The 19,858-nt window shown below is 36.0% G+C and overlaps 1 protein-coding gene across 1 annotated transcript in view; it reads right to left on the reverse strand.

Moving 5' to 3' along the window:
• The window catches only part of HIPK1 (homeodomain interacting protein kinase 1), a 30,480-nt gene extending 11,397 nt beyond the window's left edge, over positions 1–19,083 (reverse strand). The window contains exons 1-8 of the mRNA XM_015816979.1: positions 18,008–19,083; positions 7,362–7,485; positions 4,873–4,992; positions 3,634–3,720; positions 3,021–3,205; positions 2,317–2,479; positions 1,787–2,009; positions 1,119–1,240 (exon numbers count right to left, since the gene is read on the reverse strand). Of these exons, the coding sequence (XP_015672465.1) occupies positions 1,119–1,240; positions 1,787–2,009; positions 2,317–2,479; positions 3,021–3,205; positions 3,634–3,720; positions 4,873–4,992; positions 7,362–7,485; positions 18,008–19,083 (2,100 nt within the window). The remainder of the gene's footprint in view (positions 1–1,118; positions 1,241–1,786; positions 2,010–2,316; positions 2,480–3,020; positions 3,206–3,633; positions 3,721–4,872; positions 4,993–7,361; positions 7,486–18,007) is intronic.
• Positions 19,084–19,858: the final 775 nt, after the last annotated feature.

A 19,858-nucleotide genomic window follows, 5' to 3' on the forward strand; every position in this document is an offset into this window, starting at 1 on the left:
TGCACTGATAATAAGTATTTCTTCATATCCAAGAACAAGCCTTTTGTGTTTAGTGCACTTAAAACAAAAATTAATCATGGGTGGTATAAAACACAGTGCAGGGAAGGCTTGGAAACAGAAATAATTCCTAAAATGGCTTACCAAAAGCATTCAATTGTTAAACCAGCATTTTGTGTTTGATATAAAAATTCCTATTGATTTTCTCTTAAAAATAGAGCAATTCAATTGCTCTGTCGGTATAATTATATTTCACCACAAAAATCTTAAAACTTAGAAAAGAAGAAAAAATGTGTTGTATTCATATTGAATACAAATGGGATTTGTATTATGCTAGCCTAAGTGCTTCCAAATGCCTTCTGCAATACAAATAAAAAAGGATAAGTTACTGTCTTTTAAGTTATTCATGCCTCACCTAAACGGAGTTTACAATAATGTAACCAAAGCTGCATTGCAAAGATAATACAATTAAGTTAACAAGTAATGTATGTAACTTATTTCAACCTTCTGTTCTGGAACAAACATCCCATTATAACAATGAACATATAATAAAAAAGGCTTCTGAGAGCAGAAACTCCTTTGTTTTTTATAGCAGAACAGAAAACTGATATTATTAAAGTAGTAAGTCTAAATCTTTGCTATTATGTGTAACCTGTCATTTTCTCAGTATCAAGAAATAGAACAAATACAATAAGCATTCATAAAGTGAATGGTAAAATTGATGGGAAAGAGTAATTTAATTGAACCAATAATGATAAATAAGATCTTTTTCGCCTTCTACTATATTAATTGTAATTTTAGGGGAAGCAATTAAAATCAATTAAAATTTAACTTTTTCCAGAATAACAGCTGCTAATATATTCAGTTTTAGGCACAATGGTAGATCTGTACCTGTAAATGAAAGTTGCCTAAAATTTTGGTCTTGGACAATAAGTCTATTTGCAAAGGCCAAACCTTTAAAGCAAAGAAATCATTAAACAAAGAAATATTTTATTATCTTTTTCTCAATATACTAATAATTTTTAAAAGACTTAGGAATTTCTGGTTCTCAGTTTCAATTGAGAATACACCACATATATTATCCAAACATATCCATGACACTTTGTTTTACTCGCTTTTACCTGTGTGAGAACTCCGGACTGGATCTGCAGTGGCTGAGCTGCTGGCGCTTGTGGCACAATTGGAACAGCATTGTCCATCCTTACAGGGAACCCAGAATGCTTTGTGGTTGCCTGAAGACCAGCTGGATGGAATAAGATCGCAAATAACTACCTAAATATGTTTCAGAGCTTACTTTCCAAAGATGATGCATAAAAAAGATGCAGGTTATGGTCATAATTATCAGTACTGAGAAAGGTTCAACCACCCCAGAAGCTAGTAATCCATGACATGTTTTCCAGGCAGCCAGTATGCCACAGGGTCAAAAAAGTTGGGGATACTGTTTGTAAGACAGTTATGAAATAGTCAAGAACATACTTTTTGAAATAGCCATTAAGTGAACTATGCTGCTTTCTTCTATAATGAAATGTATATCGTATCTACCATAACATACTTAAGATACTAGTTTATATATTACAAAATCCAACTTTGGCCTAGAAGCCCCAAAATCAACTTGGGTTGCCTGGACATTTCTTTCCACATAGATTTGTTTTTATTTCAAAATGTAAGAAAATGTAGGTTTTAATGCATAAAGAGACAGCACTTTTTTCTATCTTTTTTTAAACCTTATTAAAAATTATAGTTTCATGGATATTCATAAATAGTATGTCAGGATAAAAACCACACTTACTTGGAAAGGCAGGAGGACATACAATGAATGTTTGTTGAAATGGGTCTGTTTGAGTGCAAATTTGGGTTGTTCCAGGCTGTAAGGAAACACTCTGTTGGGCCACACCAGCAACTGGTGCTGCAGAGGATGGATAGAGAGCAGACTGATAATTCAACAGCGAAACATCTGAATTTGCTAGAGAAAGAGTAGCTGCTGCTGTAGAATTGGAAGCCAAAACACTAGCCTGAAAAACAAGACAAACTATCATTAGAACTAGAAACTAATATTCTAACATATATATTAAACAACTAAAAACAAGATGAAAAGCATCTGCAGATTCCCTCATCCTGAAGGGGATCTAGAACTCATAGGCACTCATGATAGATTTTTGGAGCAAATGCTATGGCCTACCAAATACTGGGCTGATTTCAAATGAAATTCACTGAAGCTACTGTACTAAAAACAAGTCAATTACTAGGAAGAATCATTCCAGAAAATGATAAAGTTTATTTTGATTTTTTCATCAAAAGAAACAAAAAGGAACTGATTACCTGATGATGCACAGTACTCAGCTGGTTGTTGAAACTCATGGTGAGGTTTGTGCTTGTATTTGGTGCAACATGTGTCGTGAATGGGCTTTTTATTTGATTAACAGTGTCATACATATTAACTCTTCGTTTACAAATTTCCATGTTCTGAAAACAGGATTTCACACTGAAAAAGAATATGAAGCAATTTAGCTAACACCATACAGACTATGTCTGATTATTAAAAATAAATTGCCTGTGAATTAATAGTTATCAAAACCTTTTAAGTTGCTTGGGCTCTTTCTGAAATCTAATTTGATACATGCCATATAACTAACTATAACTGCTACTCTTCTCCATCACAATCCACAGTACACACAATACGAAATATTCCCTATTCCAAAATATACTCATATAGCAAAATATTTCTAGCAAATTATATATTACTACCAGGTTTCTCTCTTTTGTATTAGCGACATACAACTTACCTATCTATGAGAAATCAATAGATGGCAGTGGAAAGCCAAAATTTTAAAAGGAAGTAACTTGCTCAACTATTATAACAAGATTTCTAGAAGTCTCTGAATAACATCATAGTAAAACTACTGTTTAGGAAACACTTTATAAAGTTATCCAAAGATAACTTTGTTACTGGTCCAAAAACATGAAGAAGCAGGTTACAAATCTGAATGAACTAATGTTATCATTTATCTGGGCCACAGACTCACTGGTTGCTATGTGGAAAATCCAGTAGATGATTCATTGTCACAAATGGATGGTTCAAAGTCTTCAGCGGAGTAATTCTCTTATCTGCATCAATTGTCAACATTTTCTTCAACAAATCTATATATTCTCTTCGGTCAGCCTTCTCTGCCAACATATCTGTTCCCTCCAAATCTGTAGACATATTTACCTTGTGGAAAAGTTTTTAAAATTGTTTAGATTTTTTGTTCAACTTATACACGTTAAAGCAGGAAAAATAGAGGATACATGAATCTTTTAAATTCCCGAGGAATGTAGTTCTACTTTATTCTCATTTTCTCTTGCTTTGCTTCTAACAAATATTTAACTTAAAAGAAAAATTACCCTTTCATTTAAAGGGTATGTTTAAGACAGGTCTACCAGATATTAAGTGGTTTTCCTAAAAACATTTACTTATAATTGTTAAATTACTGAGAATTATCCTCAGGTATACTAGGGATACCAGTTGAATAGCTCCATGGGGGATAATAGAAAGGGAACATAATTAGCTTCTATGTAAAGCAACTGTAAATTAGTAGCTCCTTGGATTATAATACCTGTACTTTTCAAAGGCAATATTATTTTTTATTGGTAGCTTACTTGTGCCATATCGTCCAAACAATTAAAAATATATTTCCGAGCTTCCTTTGATTTTATTCCTGTCTCCAACTCATGTTCTTCTGGAGTCTGTCAAATAAAATGGAAGTTACAAGGAATTATATCAAGATTTAATATGTTAGTACAATGAAACCAAAAGTAGGTCAGCCTGCAATACTGCAGGTTTCAGAGAATTTCTGAAGAGCTGAGATCTAAAACAGTGCTTTAAATCAGAAAAATAGCTTTATAATCAGGGCAGAAATAACTAGCAAATACAATGTGTGTTTATAGAAAATGGACAAAACACATTGGAATTTGACAGTTTTTTTCAAGACCAATTTAGATTGCCTTAAATCTTACAGAAACTATTTTACTGATAATTTTTTCATTGCATTTACAAACATGTTTTCTACAGACATGTCTGTTGTAAAAACAAGTCCAATTCAAAACACTCTTCTGCATCAACTATGCACAACAGTAATTAAAATATTTTTTTATTTATTGGACTTATTTTATTGGACAAATCTACTGTAGGAGCATTTTCTTAGAGACAGTTTGCAGAATCTCACTGTGGCAAGGTAGGGGAAAACCTAGCCCAGGGGTAGGCAACCTTGGCTGGCTCAGGAATTCTGGGAGTTGAAGTCCACGAGTCATAAAAGAGCCAAGGTTTAGCCTATCTTTTTTTTCAGCCTCTGTTATCACTCACCATTTTTACACCAATGGTTTCCTGTTTTTAGTACATAAAGCATCCAGTTTTGGAGGGATACTTTATAGCTAATGGCCAGATTTATATTCACATAATTTGTTGGACAAACTACAGTAGCTCACATTTATGACTAATCCACTAACCATAAGGATAGGTTTATACATAATCCTAAGTCAAAATCAAATCACATTATAGTATACTATATGTGCGGTCAGTCACTATTTAGGTTTCCTTTACTTAATGGGTTTGCAGTTATGCACTCCACCCAGTTATTAGCAAATTAATAAATATTCTACTCCTGATGTTCAGATGCTTATGTTTCCCTGGACAAAATGCTACTAAATGCAATATCGATTACTACTAGTTTACTTATTAGTTTACATTTATTGCTTTTAATTTAGTAACTTAGTTACTAGTTTTAAAATAGAAATGAAACAATGAAAAGCAAATAATTAGCTAAGATATGTCTTAAAAGTAAGTGGTAATATCAGAAAACAAGCCTTCTAAAGAAAAAAAGAAAAGAAAAAGAAAAAAACCTTTAGTCTCCACAAAGGGTATCCCAAGTTTGGATCTCTGTTAAAAAACCTGCTTGTTTTCGTTCCCGCACTCAAAAGATACTCTGCTGGTAGTCCTTGTGTTTGTGAAATGTAACGAATCTGCAACAGAAAAATAATATTGATGTCAACAAAGAACTATTAATGTTAACATATAATAATAGTAATTTTATTTTTATATCATTATTCCATACAAAGGAGTACAAAGTGGTATATAGAAGAATAAAAGCAAGCACAAAATGTTACAAAAGAAGTTGTTTAGTCCTAGGCAGCTAGTATTCTAAAAATGCTTTTTCTGGGAAAGTTTTACTCTCCTCGGCAGAATTGCATAATTGGGTTACCTCTATGAAGAAAAACTTTTGGCTTCTGCTGTGAACCAAACCTTTCGATGGGACCATGAATAGACTCTTCCAGCTGTTCTTAATACATGAACTATATGGAACACAATACCATTTTGTGTTCAATGATAATAGTTTTCCTTAAAAAACTATTCAACTTATGTTATTTTTTCTGCAATTTCAATTTGCCAATTCATTAATATATGACTGAGATTTTTTCTTGCCTTTAAAAAGCACTCTATTTTGAGGTACTGAAGATGTCATGTTCATAAGATATTCACATTAAGGTTAGTGTTCCATGCTGTTTTAACATCTGAAAGTCATCCTGGAGTCATTCTTTTTGATATTCATTCAATACAGTGAGTTTTAGAATTAAATACATTAAGTTTTACCAGGAAATTACCCAAATTATTCCTCATTTTCTTTTATAGATATTACTATTAACCTTTTCCACTGGAAAAGTTAAATGTTGAAGACATTATTTCTATTACTAGGCCTTCTCAAAATAATATTAGCAGGCCACATATGGCCAACCTAGTCTTTTGTGGTCCAGCAGAATTTTTTTGAAAACTTCATAAACCCACTGCTGCCAAACACTGTTGTCACCAGAAAGGATGTGCTACCACTTAGGGTTTTATTTGCTGCTCCAAAAGACATGCTGTGGAATCCTCCAATAACTCTGGATCTCAACAGCACTTCCAGCTACAGTTTTGCTGGTATGGCTGACTGGTGCACCAGCTATTTCTCTGTGGGCCATAATTATAAAGATATCAATGTGGCCCTTTCCCTTCCACAAATTGCGCAGGCCTGTTTTATACCAATTTATTATAACTTTAGACTTCTTCACTTATGATATTTTACCAATAAAATGCCTGTGGAAGGGGAAAAGTATATCCTTGTTTGTACATATAGCAATGGAAGTAAAATATATCAAGCAGATTTCAGACTAATTGAGAATAGCTGTAAATAACAGAAAATATTTACATGTACACCATCTACATCTAAAAAGAAATAAGGTGCAAATAGATATAGATAGTCCAACAGTTATGACAGCAATTGGGACCAGGAACTTTATCACTAAGCAATGTGATCATAAAACACAATAGCAAGTAACCACATTACTTGGCAACAGCAATTCTGGCAGTCCCAGAATTGTCATAGTTAAATGAGGACCATGTAGGTCATTAAGCAAGGACCTAATGTGATCACATGTTGATTTCCTACTGGCTTCCTCATTGACGTAGCTTGTGGAAAGCTAGAATGGAACACTGGAAATTGGGATCACATGGCTATGGTTCATTGCAATGATCACAGGGACACTGCAAATGGCCAGAACTCTAAGGACTCATCGTAAGTCACCTTGTTCAGCACCAATTTTGAACAGTCACTGAACAAAAGGTTGTAACTTGAGGACTACCTGTGCATGTGAAAGTGTGGTTAAAAGAAGACTGGTATCTAACCAATGTTATGATGAGGAAAGGCCTTCCTTTTTTAGTGAATTTTTGGAGTGTAAATATTCACTTGAACATATAGCACTATTGAGAGGAAGAGGAGTTAATTAGATTGCTCACAGCAAGGAGAACAACAACACAAAGATCCTGACTGCCCCAAAGCAAACGTGACTTGATGAAATCATGTATATATAGTTATACCCACACAAAGCATACTTTGCATATAGTTATGCTCGCACAGAGATAGTTGGCAATAATCTTTCTTGGCAGAGAATGGAGCAGGCAACTGTACTGTATAGCCACAAGCACAAAATACTGTAACCCTGTAAGTGCTGGTGTGTAGTTCTTTGTATTTTTCTTATAACATAGGACCATGAAATAGGATGGGGAAGGATAAAATGAACAGATATTTACATAATGTCTTATATGATTATATTTTGTCTCAAAATAAGAAGTTATATGCAGCAATCTGAGAAGAATGGGCACTTATTGATTAACCCCAATCAATTGCTCTCAGATCAAAAGTCCAGTGCCAATGACTTAAGTGGCTTTCATTTAACCCATGTACAAATATCAATATTTACTCAAAAGCAAATCCTATTGGATTCAACGAAACTTATTGCCTAGCATAGTAGTTTAAAGTTGGTATTGTTTGAATATCAGCATACCAGCAAAGACTTACTTGATCATATTCTGAAGCTCCTGGATACAAAGGCCACCCAAGAAACAACTCAGCTATCACACATCCCAGTGACCACATATCAATAGCTTCACAAAATGGCAAACCCAAGATGATTTCAGGAGCTCTACAAAATATGCAATATTTTATTTATTATTTAGAATTCACTAACGAATTCACAAATCCCACTGACTTGAATGACAATTAAAAGGTTGTAAATTATTACATGTATAGTCAGAAGAGTTTTCCATAGTAAACCATTATTTTTTCCAAGAAAAATTCATAAAAGTTCTGACAAAAATAGCAAATTTATCCTGTAACCTTTAAAACTACAAAAGACATTATGACACCCTGTAAGATATATAACTTCTAATAAACTAAGTTCTGACCAATCAGGAGTTCCAATATTTTTAACTTTTAACCTTTACATTGATACAAAAATTTGGGATACAAAAGATTAATAGCTGAGATTTGACAAAACTGATACTGTTATTTACAAACCCTTATTTTCTTATTTAGGTAGGAATACTGATGCACATAATTTCTATACCACTAGCAGCAATTTTGCATTCAAGGATATTCCATTACAGTCATCTGACATACATATATTTAGATGCATATAACACTGTGATTGTGGATTACATCTTGTTAAATTGGAAGAGACAATTTCTAGCAAAATTAGCCTATGCCTGTAAAGTGATATATGCCCCCTTCAAAGTATATCCCACTGACTTAATTTGGAATTACTTCTGAAAATAGTAGTAACAGTAACCTTACTTTTTATGCACTTATAACTAGGAGCAACACAAAATGATAAAATGAATTAGCAACATTTTCTACCAATAAAGAGAAAAGTGCAAATATGGGTTGTAGTTAAGCACCAGATCCAACTTCTCTCCACAATTCCATTATTTCTCTATCCAGTTTCTATATACTCTCATCCTCTTTCAAGAGACCATAACCACTGATTTTCGCTTCATTTATATCTTATCTCAGCTGCTTCTTTCCCTCAGTCTTATGTTATTAGTCCAGCTATTTCACCGACCAGAGGATGATACAATCCCTAAACTTTTCACTTATTTTAAATAAGGAAGAAAACTTTTTATAGACAAATTATAGGAGAGACTGAAAGTTTTCTTCTTCTTCTTCTTTTTTGCTTCACTAGCGCTTTTAGATCAGGATTGGCCAATTCAAGATTCACCTTAGTACAGTATATTGGTTTAGAAAGTGTGATAATGAGAACTGATAAATTTGCAAAGGTGGAAAACATTGGTGAGAATTTTAGAACATTTTTCATATGCAAAATATAATCTATTTTACAATTTTAAGAGTACATTTCATTTTCAGACATGCATAAATAAAAATTGAAGAACAGAGATTTTCTAAGTCATACAATGGCTCTCTTGATGTAAACTACTCACCCATGATTAACTTAACATTTTTCTCAATTAGCCTAATTTAAACTGACAAGTATTAACATAGTAGGCTAAAATGTAGCTGTCTATTTTGTGTTTCACGGTACCATGTGAATATGGTTTTATATTGTACACTTTTTTCTGGTATATCCATATGGACAAATCCAGGCAAAAAGCAGATATCTAGTAGAGGAGTCCTTCCTAGCTCTACCATATCTTAACAGAATTGTTGCTCAATGTACACAGAGGGAGCAACAAAACCTAATAATTTCAGCTTCACGGGAAGAATGGTGTATCCTGCTCTTTCTTTTTGCCTCTTTAATTTAATAATCATGCAAAATGTTTTAAAACAATACATATTACAAACACAGGATGATGATACAATCCAAAGAAAGTAGCAATAAAACGTTTGATGGTACAGCACCCAATCCATAATGCTAACAAAAAAATAGCAGTCAAGTTTAATTTGACCTTTCAAACTATAGGAGAAAAACTGAATTCCTTTCATTCTTGTCTTGGTAACTACCGTAGCTGCAGTTTATTACATCCATGTCCTTAAATGAGGGATAAAGAATGTTTACATATTGACTTCCGGTTCCGGTTCGCGGCATCTCTAGTCGCACGGGGAGACTCGTCTCCTCGTCAGCTAGCTTTCCCTCCGCCGGTAGACCCTTATGTGGGTCGAAAGTCGCCCTGGAGGGTGCGACTTCTGTTGAGGAGGCTTTGCTCGGCTGCGGACGAGTGGCGGCTCCTCCAGCTGTCCGAGCTATCTCTGAGGGTCACCGGAGAAGATCGGCCAGTAAAATGGCCGATCACCCTGCCGCTTCAAACCGCAAGTCAAAGAACATCTAAGCTGTAAGAACCCCCGTGGTGAATCCGGGTGAGACTTTTCCTTGCTACTCTCCCTATTCTATTTTGTTTTTTGTACCTGTAAGAGCCTTGTTGGAATTATTTCCCTGGCTTGAGAAAGCAGCTTCTACATGTTTGGGAAGAAAGGTGTTCTATAAAAATAGAACAAAATTTTAAAGACTATATTTTATTTTCATATTTTTGGGGGTACAGAAAATTTTTTTCTCTCTTTTTCTAAGAACTGTACTATCATCTTATGCTGGAAGATTATTTCTTTTTTCACATTATACTTTAAAAGATAGAAAAAAGGAAATGGTGTCTGGAAAAGATCTTTTTTTAACTTACTGAGGACATCTAGTGGCGAAAACCTAATACTGCAATTTCTGGTTACTTTTTGGAGATAGATCAGACCTGACCTTCAAATTATTTTTGAAGAAAAAAGATAAGCTGTGAAGCTGTGGGAATTGTGAGGGTGGATATTGCCTAATTTTTATCAAATATAGCCTCCACAAAAAAGAAAAAAGAGATTCTCTTTAATCACTATCAAAATGGAGAAACCTCAGTTACAATTAAACTGTAAACTTATATTGGAAAAGATTTATGAGGCTACTGCAGAAATATGTGCTACAATGAAAGAGTTTACTACAGAATTAAGATCCAGAAATCTCACTTCAAACATTCAAATGGATGTCCAGACTACATCTTACTATTTTATAAATCAAAACATACTAGAAGAGGAATCAACAGAGATAAAAGAGGAACTTATTCTACCTTATAAACTTTTCATCTGTAATTTTGAGGAACAGAAGAAGCAAAGACTGAGATTTGAAACTACAAAGCAACGATGTTTTAAGGAGGAGAGAAATAGATGCCTAATGGAGAGGTTGGGATTCCTATTCTTTCAAAAGCCACTGCAAGCAACAAAAATAGATCTACTGGCTGAAAGGGAAGCGTGCTTATGGAAACCTGCCTGGCACAGAAAAAAAGCCAGAATTAGACTGAAAAGATGGTTTCAATAATTAATGGAGTGTTTTAAATTAGTAAGATGACCTTTCTGTATGACAACATAGACGTGATAAGGCATGATAATCAATTGGATGAAATTTGAATTTTGTTCAATGAATTCAAATGAATTAAGGTTTAACATTATTTTGTTATTCTAAAGAGATTGATTGACTGTGGGATTATATATGTATAGGGTAGATTAATATTTTATTTTTATTAGGATATCTATTATGTAGTGGAAGAAGAAATAAATGAGATTGGTGATAAAATGAGGGATGTGAGAGATTAATAATTAGAATATATCTGGAAGGGATACCTGAATTGATAACTTGTTGATTTAAAGTTAAATTTGTTTATGGTAATTGTAACTGATAAAGTTATAAAACAGGTTTAGTAGTAATAGAAATTAAAATTAGAAATGGAATATTTTAAACGTATTATGTTATTTGAGGGAAATAGAGAGGGGACAGTGAATGTATTGAGTTGAGTTGTTTATATATGTTTTTACTTTTGAATGTTTGATTACTCAAACACCACGGTGGGTCCTGAGTACCCTTTTTTAAGAATTTAAAAAACCAATAAAATGTGTTTTTTAAAAAAAGAATGTTTATATTAAAGGGTTTTACAAAGCCTATAGCCAGTAAGTATTTAAAAAAAGAAATTTGTACAGGCAGCTTTGGAATTTTAGCAAGAAGGGAAATCTACAAGATTCTACATTCGTTTAAGTTATTCTGCATAGGAATATTGCCTGCAACTAAATTTTTTCAATACAAAAAAGTAATATTTTAATGCAATACATAAATAATTTTTCTTTTAAATAAAGGCTTGAAATAGAGATCCTATAATGAACATTTAGCCTTTTTTCTAAAACCATAATCAGCAAAAGTTATATCCTCCAAATAATATTATAGTTTTTATAATTCCTTAGCTTGTGTCCGTGTTTTTGTTGCTAATGGAAGCATATAAGGGACACTAAGACGCTTATTCCAATATTAAAAAAGACTTTCTATCAGGGTAGATAATAATTGATTTTTTTTAAAAAATCAAAAAAATCTGATTTTTTAAAATTTAAAGCGGATTTTTTTAATTTTTATCAAATTTATTTTAATAAAATACTTTTGGAATAAAAAATCTATCTAAAGATAGTTTTCTATTTAAGATACATTAATAATTTAGTTTATTCAGCATGAAATGGAGCTTAGTTATGTAGCATGAGACTATATATTCTGCAATATTTTCATTTTTGGTAAACTTATTCAATGAATCCAAGCTCTACAAACTGAGATAACATGCACTGCATTGATGCATTCACGCAATTTCACAGTAAATATGAGATAAATCATAAAACAAAGTTCAGGAATATTCCTTTATCCCATTGTTTCGCAAATCTATGTACGTTACAAACTATATGATTGTTTGAAGAGAAAAGCATGTGTACCAGGTTCTAAGTGCTTTAATTAAATAAAAGAATTTGAGTAGTTTTCCAACTATGTGCGATTAACCTATTAACCTAAAATCGGTTCTGATATCGCTGTTTTACTAACTTGACAACTTATTATTCTAAATAGGAAACCTTCATTTTGTTTGCAAATAATATTATTAAAGATTGTAACTACCAGCAAGAATGAGTCCTTACATTTAAAGAGCACTTGTCATTTCAGATCCATCATGGCAGCGCCTGTTAGAAGGCATCCACTCACCTGCTGCCCGCCACGTCCCTCACCTTGGTGCAGGGGTGTCAAACTCAATTTCATTGAGGGCCGCATCAGCATTGCGGTTGTCCTCAGGGGGGCAAGTAGGTGTGGCCAGGGTGGGCATGGCCTGCTGGGTGGGCGTGGCTGGAGTAGGTGTGGCCTGCTGGGTGGGCATGGCCAGCTCTACATCGTTCGTGTCAAGGGTGCCTGTGGGGGCCTGGGCAAGACTGGGACAGATCTGAGGGTCTCTGGCAGAAGGGGGTGGGACGAGGGCAAGTGCCAAGGCATGGTCCACTGGAAGAACCTCACTGTTCCTCTCAGGCCATGCGAGGTGGGGCTGGATGGTGCCGCGGGCTTCCCGGAGCCCTGGGCAGCAGAGGTCAAACGCCCAGCCTGGCCCTCAAGCACCCGCGGAACCAAGCCCAGCCCCACTTCCCCAAGGGGGTGCCCAGCTGCACTTACCTCCTCCTCAAGGCTGCTGCTGCTGTGCTTGCTCTCCTTAGTCAGGTTGCTCATGATGGGTATGAGGGCAAAATCAAAGGGAGGCCCATTCCCTCTCCATGGGAGGAGACCCGGCTTTGTATCCAAAGCTTCCTTAGCAATAGCATGGGAGACCCCCAGGATAGGCCAGGAGGAGGGGGCAAGGGGATGGTGAAAGGGCAGCAGTGCAGGACTAAGGCAGGACTTCCCTCAGACCCTCCCTCCCTCCCTCCCTTCCTTCCTAAGAACAGAGTGGTAGGAAAATATTTGAGATAAGGGAGGGAGAAAAACAGGCAAGAAATGCAGCTGGGGAGGTGTCATCCTTCATGAGGAATGAAGAAATGCACCATCGCCTGGAAGTGGCCAGTACATGGCCCTCGCCTACTTCATATATCTGGCTTGGTGGGCTTTGGGGAAGGGGACACCATGAGCAACGTGAGAGTCGACGTTACCTGCGCAATGCCGTCCAGCCCCCAGCCTGCCTGGTTTCGGCAGGCAGCGGGATGCTCTCTTTACAGTGCCAAGAGGCTGAGCCAGGCAGTGCGAAGCTCGCCAGCTTTGCATCTTGCTGCCTGCTGAAATCGGGCAGGCTGGGGGCTGAGTGGCGGCGCACTTCTTTTTGGATTTGTGCTGCCTGGCTCAGCCTCTCGGCGCTGTGAGGACAGCGCCCCCCCCCCCGGAGCCCATCAAGCCAGATATGTGAAGTAGGCGAGGGCCATTTGCTGGCCACTTCCAGGTGATGGTGCATTTCTTCGTTCCTCAAAAAGGGTGACACCTCCCCAGCATGCGCCCAGGGGGCAGGGCCAATGCGGCAAGGGCCGGTCCCTTGCTGTTTCCAGACGGTCTTGTGGAGCTAAGACTGAATATGTTTCAGCATAGATGGCCAACACAAAATTGTACATTGGCTCCCGGGCGGCCTGGGCCGCGGCTAAGGCAGTGGGGGCCATTCCCTCACTGTTTCCAGGATGGCTTCGCGGGTCACAAGAAACCACATTATGGGCCGCATCCGGCCCCCGGGCCTTGTGTTTGACATGTCTGCCTTGTAGTGTCACTGCCGCATCACCAGCCATCCCATTAAAGTGAATGGGACTTTTGGTGAATCAACAGTGGGTCAGAGGAGGAGCCACTGTGGGACAAAGATGACAGTTGCTCTTTAAAAATTATGATTTAAATCGAGTTGGTTTAAATCAAGTCTTTTTACTAGTGATTTAAATCATGATTTAAACCGCAATTTAAATCGACTTGATTTAAATCAAATCCACCCTGCTTTCTATTGTTATTTTTTCCTAATAAAGTCAGCAGTAAGACAATGAAAAAATTTACTCCACTTCTGATTATCACTGTGTTGGTGAGATCCAAAGTGGGAACATTGTGACTAAGTTTAACTAAGGATTATTTAAATAAACAACAAGCATATAAGAAACATATTGCTGCTCATTTTTAAAAGTTCAGTTATACAAAGCAAAACAGTTTCTCTGTAAGACTAACTCACTTGTACTAAACCAGGATTTTTAGCCATAGCTTATTGAAAAAGCCATAATTAATGTATAAACCCACATCAAATAGAATTCAGTTTTTGTAAGATGAAAATAAACTTTTAATTTTTTCTACAACATGCAAAGTCAACTTAAAAACTGCTCACAAAATCTGGAAGACCATCCAATGAGTGTCTCTTTCACTCCAGTGAAGGAAGGTGGGAAGGGAGAAATTAATGAATTTCTATCTTACTTCAACAGGAAGCCTATATTGGATCCCACTAACTCTGGCAAAAGAAAGGAACTCTAGCTCAGGGCTTTTCAACCAGTGGTACGGGTACCACCTGTGGTACATTGGCACCTGGCAGGTGGTACACGACCATCCTAGAAAAGTGGTAGCTGGAGAAGGGAATGAGAGCGCCACCGGGTGGGCAGGCAGGTGTCTTGCTCGGCTGTGCCTTGGGGGGCACTTTTTTCACTTCGAACAGTCACTAAGCGAACTGTTGTAAATCGAGGACTACCTGTACTTTATCACTTTTTTCCTATTTTTTTGGTCAAGTTTTTGGCACCTTGCTAGGCGACTGGTGGTACGCGGATACTGCCATATCCTAAAAGTGGTACAATGGGTGAAAAGGTTGAAAAGCCCTGCTCTAGCTTACTGTTGTGAAAATGAAAGGAATTCTTGTATTCATACAACTGAAAGCTGGAGTCAAATATACTAACCTGAGATTCATGAAATATTTAAAAACCCTAGGAAGGTTGTGAAGAGATCTTATCATTTTCATTTATTTTGGTACAATGTCTATTCTTAGCATTATGTAAGTCTGAAATAAGTCTAGAGAAAATCAAGGCAAATTACTCTGTAAGATGGAAGTGACAGAATAGATTTAGTACCAGTAATTTCCTGTCCTTAAGAGATATGCACAAACAATACATCATACTTATATTTTTCAACAGAAAAAGTGGGGGGGGGGTTCTAATATTTACAGTCTACTTTAGACATTTGTTATATATTGTGGTTAGAAAGGAAGTTTAACAAATTAGGACTTATCCTCTTTTGAACATATGACTCATGCGCTTTCTATAGACTCTTCCAAAACTCTTGGAACTATGTCAGTAAGGCAGATATGAGAGATGACAAGCCAATAAGACTAAAGTGACTGTACTATGTTATTTCATCTGCTCCCTGTCAATGACAACAGGATCAGTCACAACTATTCTTATTTTAATAAAAAAGCTTGGCAAACTCTCAACTACATAATAATTAATATCTAATTGGAACAAGTAAGTATCAAGATTTTTTTGATGGGAACATATATGCTAGGTAATAAATAAGAAAGTATATAATCAAAGAAATGAGATAACCTCTTATTAAGTTCAGATAAATTACTGGGTTTTTCTAGTAAAATCTATTTAAAAACCAAGTAAAGAATTTTAAGCAATTGTGGCTTGCTGTGATATGCAGATTTTTAATTATTTGAAAAGGACTCCAAATTTTCAATTTTGGAACATAATTATGCCAAGAAAGAATTGACTGCAAAAACACATTATTTAGATAATGTTCGCTTAGCATATGGGATGCAGTATATGTTTCTGTTGATTACTGATCAGTTTTATATGTGGGAACAAAAATCACATTTCAAATAATTAGCAGTTATGCCGATCCAATATTGGAATCTTTTTATCCAATAGACTTAATACTTGCATAGTTGCTCTTTCCTAAAACAGCTGTTTCTTACTTTGTGAAGCTGTGGTTATAAATAGGAAACAACTGTACTAGTGTTTCACCACTTTTTCATATTGTGTTCTCCAATATATTAGAAAAATATAACACACTTTTTATTATTCCAGGACTGACAGATCTATAATTTGGCCAGGGAAGTACGCATAGATGCAGGGTACACCTTCCATTACTTTTTTGCCACATCCTCATTTCTTGCATACATAGACAAGGAAATAGGTTGTCAACCCTATCAACAATAAATGGCAAAAAAAGGAGCTGATAGTCATTTGTTGTACCTCTATCTCAGAATATCTTGAGCTACTAAACTAAGATTTAAATTAGAACAATGGTGCTACAATATTCTACTGTAACTGAAAAATTTTCCTTGATTAAAAGGGCAGTTTTAGGAAGCTCAAATTTCACAAGAATTAGAACAGAAATGAGTATTTTAATTCATGTGTAGATTGTGACCACAATCTCTTCTAAGATTATCAATCCTACCAGACTTTAATAACATTAATAGTAGTAATAACACTAATAAATATAAAGCAAGGTGTCAGTTTCTAGGATCAACTGTACCTAGAGGAATGGCTTGGGACTCTCAAAGTCTTTTTTTTTTTTAAATAATGCCTGGAATCCAATGATCTGTTTAGAAATCCCCCAACTTTTCAGCCATAAGATAGTCTTTGATAAGGCAACTGTGGCAAGAATTGCTAGATTTCTCTCTGGGTTTTGTTTTCTAATTGGTCAAATTGACACAGGGACATTTTGTGAAAACATTAATAATGTGCTCACTAACCCAAAATATTTGAGACTGTAACACCCTCAATTGAAGGGGGAATATGATTTGATAAACTTTTAGTTTATATTATGTATGGTCAATTTCCTATTTTTAGGTTTGAAAGGATAACTGCATCTTCTGATAAGGCCTGAAATGACTACTTGCCATGAAGTAGTGTAATAAATATAATAAGGAGGATTGCTGACAATAGCATGATTTCAAAATCAGGGGCACTCATGGGCAATTATGAAGTGAATGCATATAAGGAAAAAAGGGGAAAGTTGTTTTAAAAAATAGATAATCATTTTCCTGAATAAAGCAAATTGGGTTCTACTGAGTATTTACTTATTGCAATTACCTATTAACGCTGTGCTTAGCACAAATATTATTTCAACAATGAAAATTCAGATACCACATGTTAGCATCTGATGTGCTAATGTTCTTTATATGAATAGGATTATAACTATTGTAATTCCCAGCTCGCATGCTGTACTAGATGATGACAGCTGTAATCTAAAATACCAGATTGTGTAAGATTCAATTAATCCATGGTTTCTAAAGCTAATATTCAAATCCAAGTTCAAGAAAACTAGCCTATTTTTTAAAAAAAATCACTACTTTTTCTTTTGCCATCAGATGACATGAAAAGCAAAATATGTTACAGCACAAAAGCAGATATAAACTTACAATTACTAGAATTGAAAATGCATATATACAGTAAATAATCTAGTATGACAACTTAAAATGCTTCTGTCAATAAGTTTTATATGTTGCTGAACTGAAAGATGAAACAAAATATAGTTTAAACTTGGCACAGAAATGAAGAGGCCGTTCTACAGATGTTGCACTACCATAGATAAGCTGATCTGACTAGTTCATATAATTAAGCCAGCTTAAGGAACAAAAGGATGATCTTTCTCTGGAGAGCTTAAGTTATGGGGAAACCGTCCTTCAGGTTCCTCAAACCATAACAAAGAAGTAACAGAACATCAAATAGGAACCAGAAGGAAATTCCTATAACTTTGGATATATCTGTAATGGATTACCTAGGTCAATTTTTCTTCTTTTTTTTGACATAGTGGGCATGCAATCAGTCAAATTAATTTGAGCTGTTCTATGATAGGGTGACCCAGTTCACACTTTAATTCAGTGAGTTGAATTAAAGTTTTCTATTGATTCAAGATATAATACAAAAGGTATGGTTGAACATAGAAAACGGATACTTACCTATAATATCGTGACTGCAAATAAGTGGAGCACACAGCCTTTGAGACATGACTAGCAGAGCCAAAGTCTATGACCTTGACCCTATATGGCTGGCGCACAGGATCCACCAACATGATATTTTCAGGCTTTAGGTCAGCATGTATTAGACCTAAGCTTTTCAGTTTCATCAAAGCAGTGGCCACTTGTTGCAATATTGGTCGAATGTATTTCAGAGGCAGAGGGCTAAACTTATTTTGTTTTAAGAAGTCATACAAATTTTGCTCCAGCATCTCAAACACCAGGCATGTGTGGTTTTTGTGTTGAAAACACTCATATGAACGGACAAAGTTATATTCATCAGCATTCTCACTACTCAGTCGAGAGAGGATGCTTACTTCAATTTGACCTTGCCTGGCATAAGAAGGATGATTTTTCAAAATTTTGATAGCAACAATTTCCTTTGTGCTGCGCTTCCAGCATTTTGCCACCTGTCCAAAAGTTCCTCGGCCCAAGAACTCCAAGACTTCATAGCTATTTGTCATAGAACAAAGAATTTCATGCTGGACTAGCTGGTAATCACCTTCGCCACTGGAACTACTGCTTTTGGTTGTTACAGTGGTGGTAGTGGCCGCAGCACCCACCGCAGGTCTGTTTTGCAGCATGAGAGGTGGATGTTCCTCAATTATTTGCACGCTACCGTTGCTGTCAACTTCTTCACTTTTCCTTTTTAAGCCACATTTTTGATATGGTTCCAGTAAAGCAATGTTAGCCCTGTGTGTTAGGGCTTGGCTGTTTTGAAAGGATGTTGTTCCGCCACTGCCTGTACTGTCTGCTGCTGTAACCACAATGTGCTCAACTGAAGGAGCAGGGAGAAGGAGGTTCTGATCATAAGCAGGGATACTGAAGTTTGCTACCTGGTGAGAAGAGCTTGCTGGCCCTTGAGCACCAGAGAGATTTTTGCTGTGACTGTAATACTCGTCACTGTTACTCTGTCCTGAAGCATCCCAGCTAGAGGGCTCCACTTTCAGTTTCTTGGCACTGCAAAAGGCACTCGAAGATACTGATGGAGGTGAAAACACCTGCAGCTGTGAGGCCATACCTAGAGGAAACAAAGAACTAGACGTCACATTGGCAGAAATAGAAATCACATATCTTTTACCACTGAATAAGAATAGCCAACTCATCACTCATTTCCCCCAAATTTGCTATTAGCAATTATAATTATATTCAATTTCTCTAGATATATATCCTACAAAACCTGATTAGAAGTAATAGCAGGAAAAGAAGCTATAGTTATTATTCTGGAATCATTCCAACAGAGCAATTAGTTGCAACAGATAGCTCTATGCAGAGGGGGAAATCCAGCTGAATTGGAATATTCATTCACCTGCTTCGGAAGGTTAGAAAAGTCCAAGTCAATGTTACAGTGGTACAGTGGAGGAAGATGATCTAACTCTAACCATAATTTTACTATAACTACACACAAAATTCTACTTTTCACATAATTAAAGCTGTGCGTATGTGGTTTGTGTGTGTGTGTGTGTATTTGTGTCTTCAAGTCTTGCAGCGAGATAGGAGGCAAACAAATTTAATAAATAGACAGATAAAGTCAATCTTGATTCCTGATGATTACATGGACAAATCCACACAGCTTTCTTGGCAATATTTTCTGAAGGGGTTTGCCATTGCTTTCTTTCTACTTGCTGAGACAATCACCCAGATGAATTTGTGCCTAGAGCAGAACTAGAACTCACTTTCTATTTTCTAGCCAGATGTTTTAAACACTACACCAAATAAGCTCTTAATCAAAGCTTATCTTGGTTATATTAACTAAATAACCAGCCTGCTGCTTGCACAAGCTGAGCTGTGCAC

This window comes from Protobothrops mucrosquamatus, unplaced genomic scaffold, assembly GCF_001527695.2.
Source record: "Protobothrops mucrosquamatus isolate PMUCROS unplaced genomic scaffold, P.Mucros_1.0 scaffold545, whole genome shotgun sequence".
Classification (NCBI taxonomy): Eukaryota; Metazoa; Chordata; class Lepidosauria; order Squamata; family Viperidae; genus Protobothrops; species Protobothrops mucrosquamatus.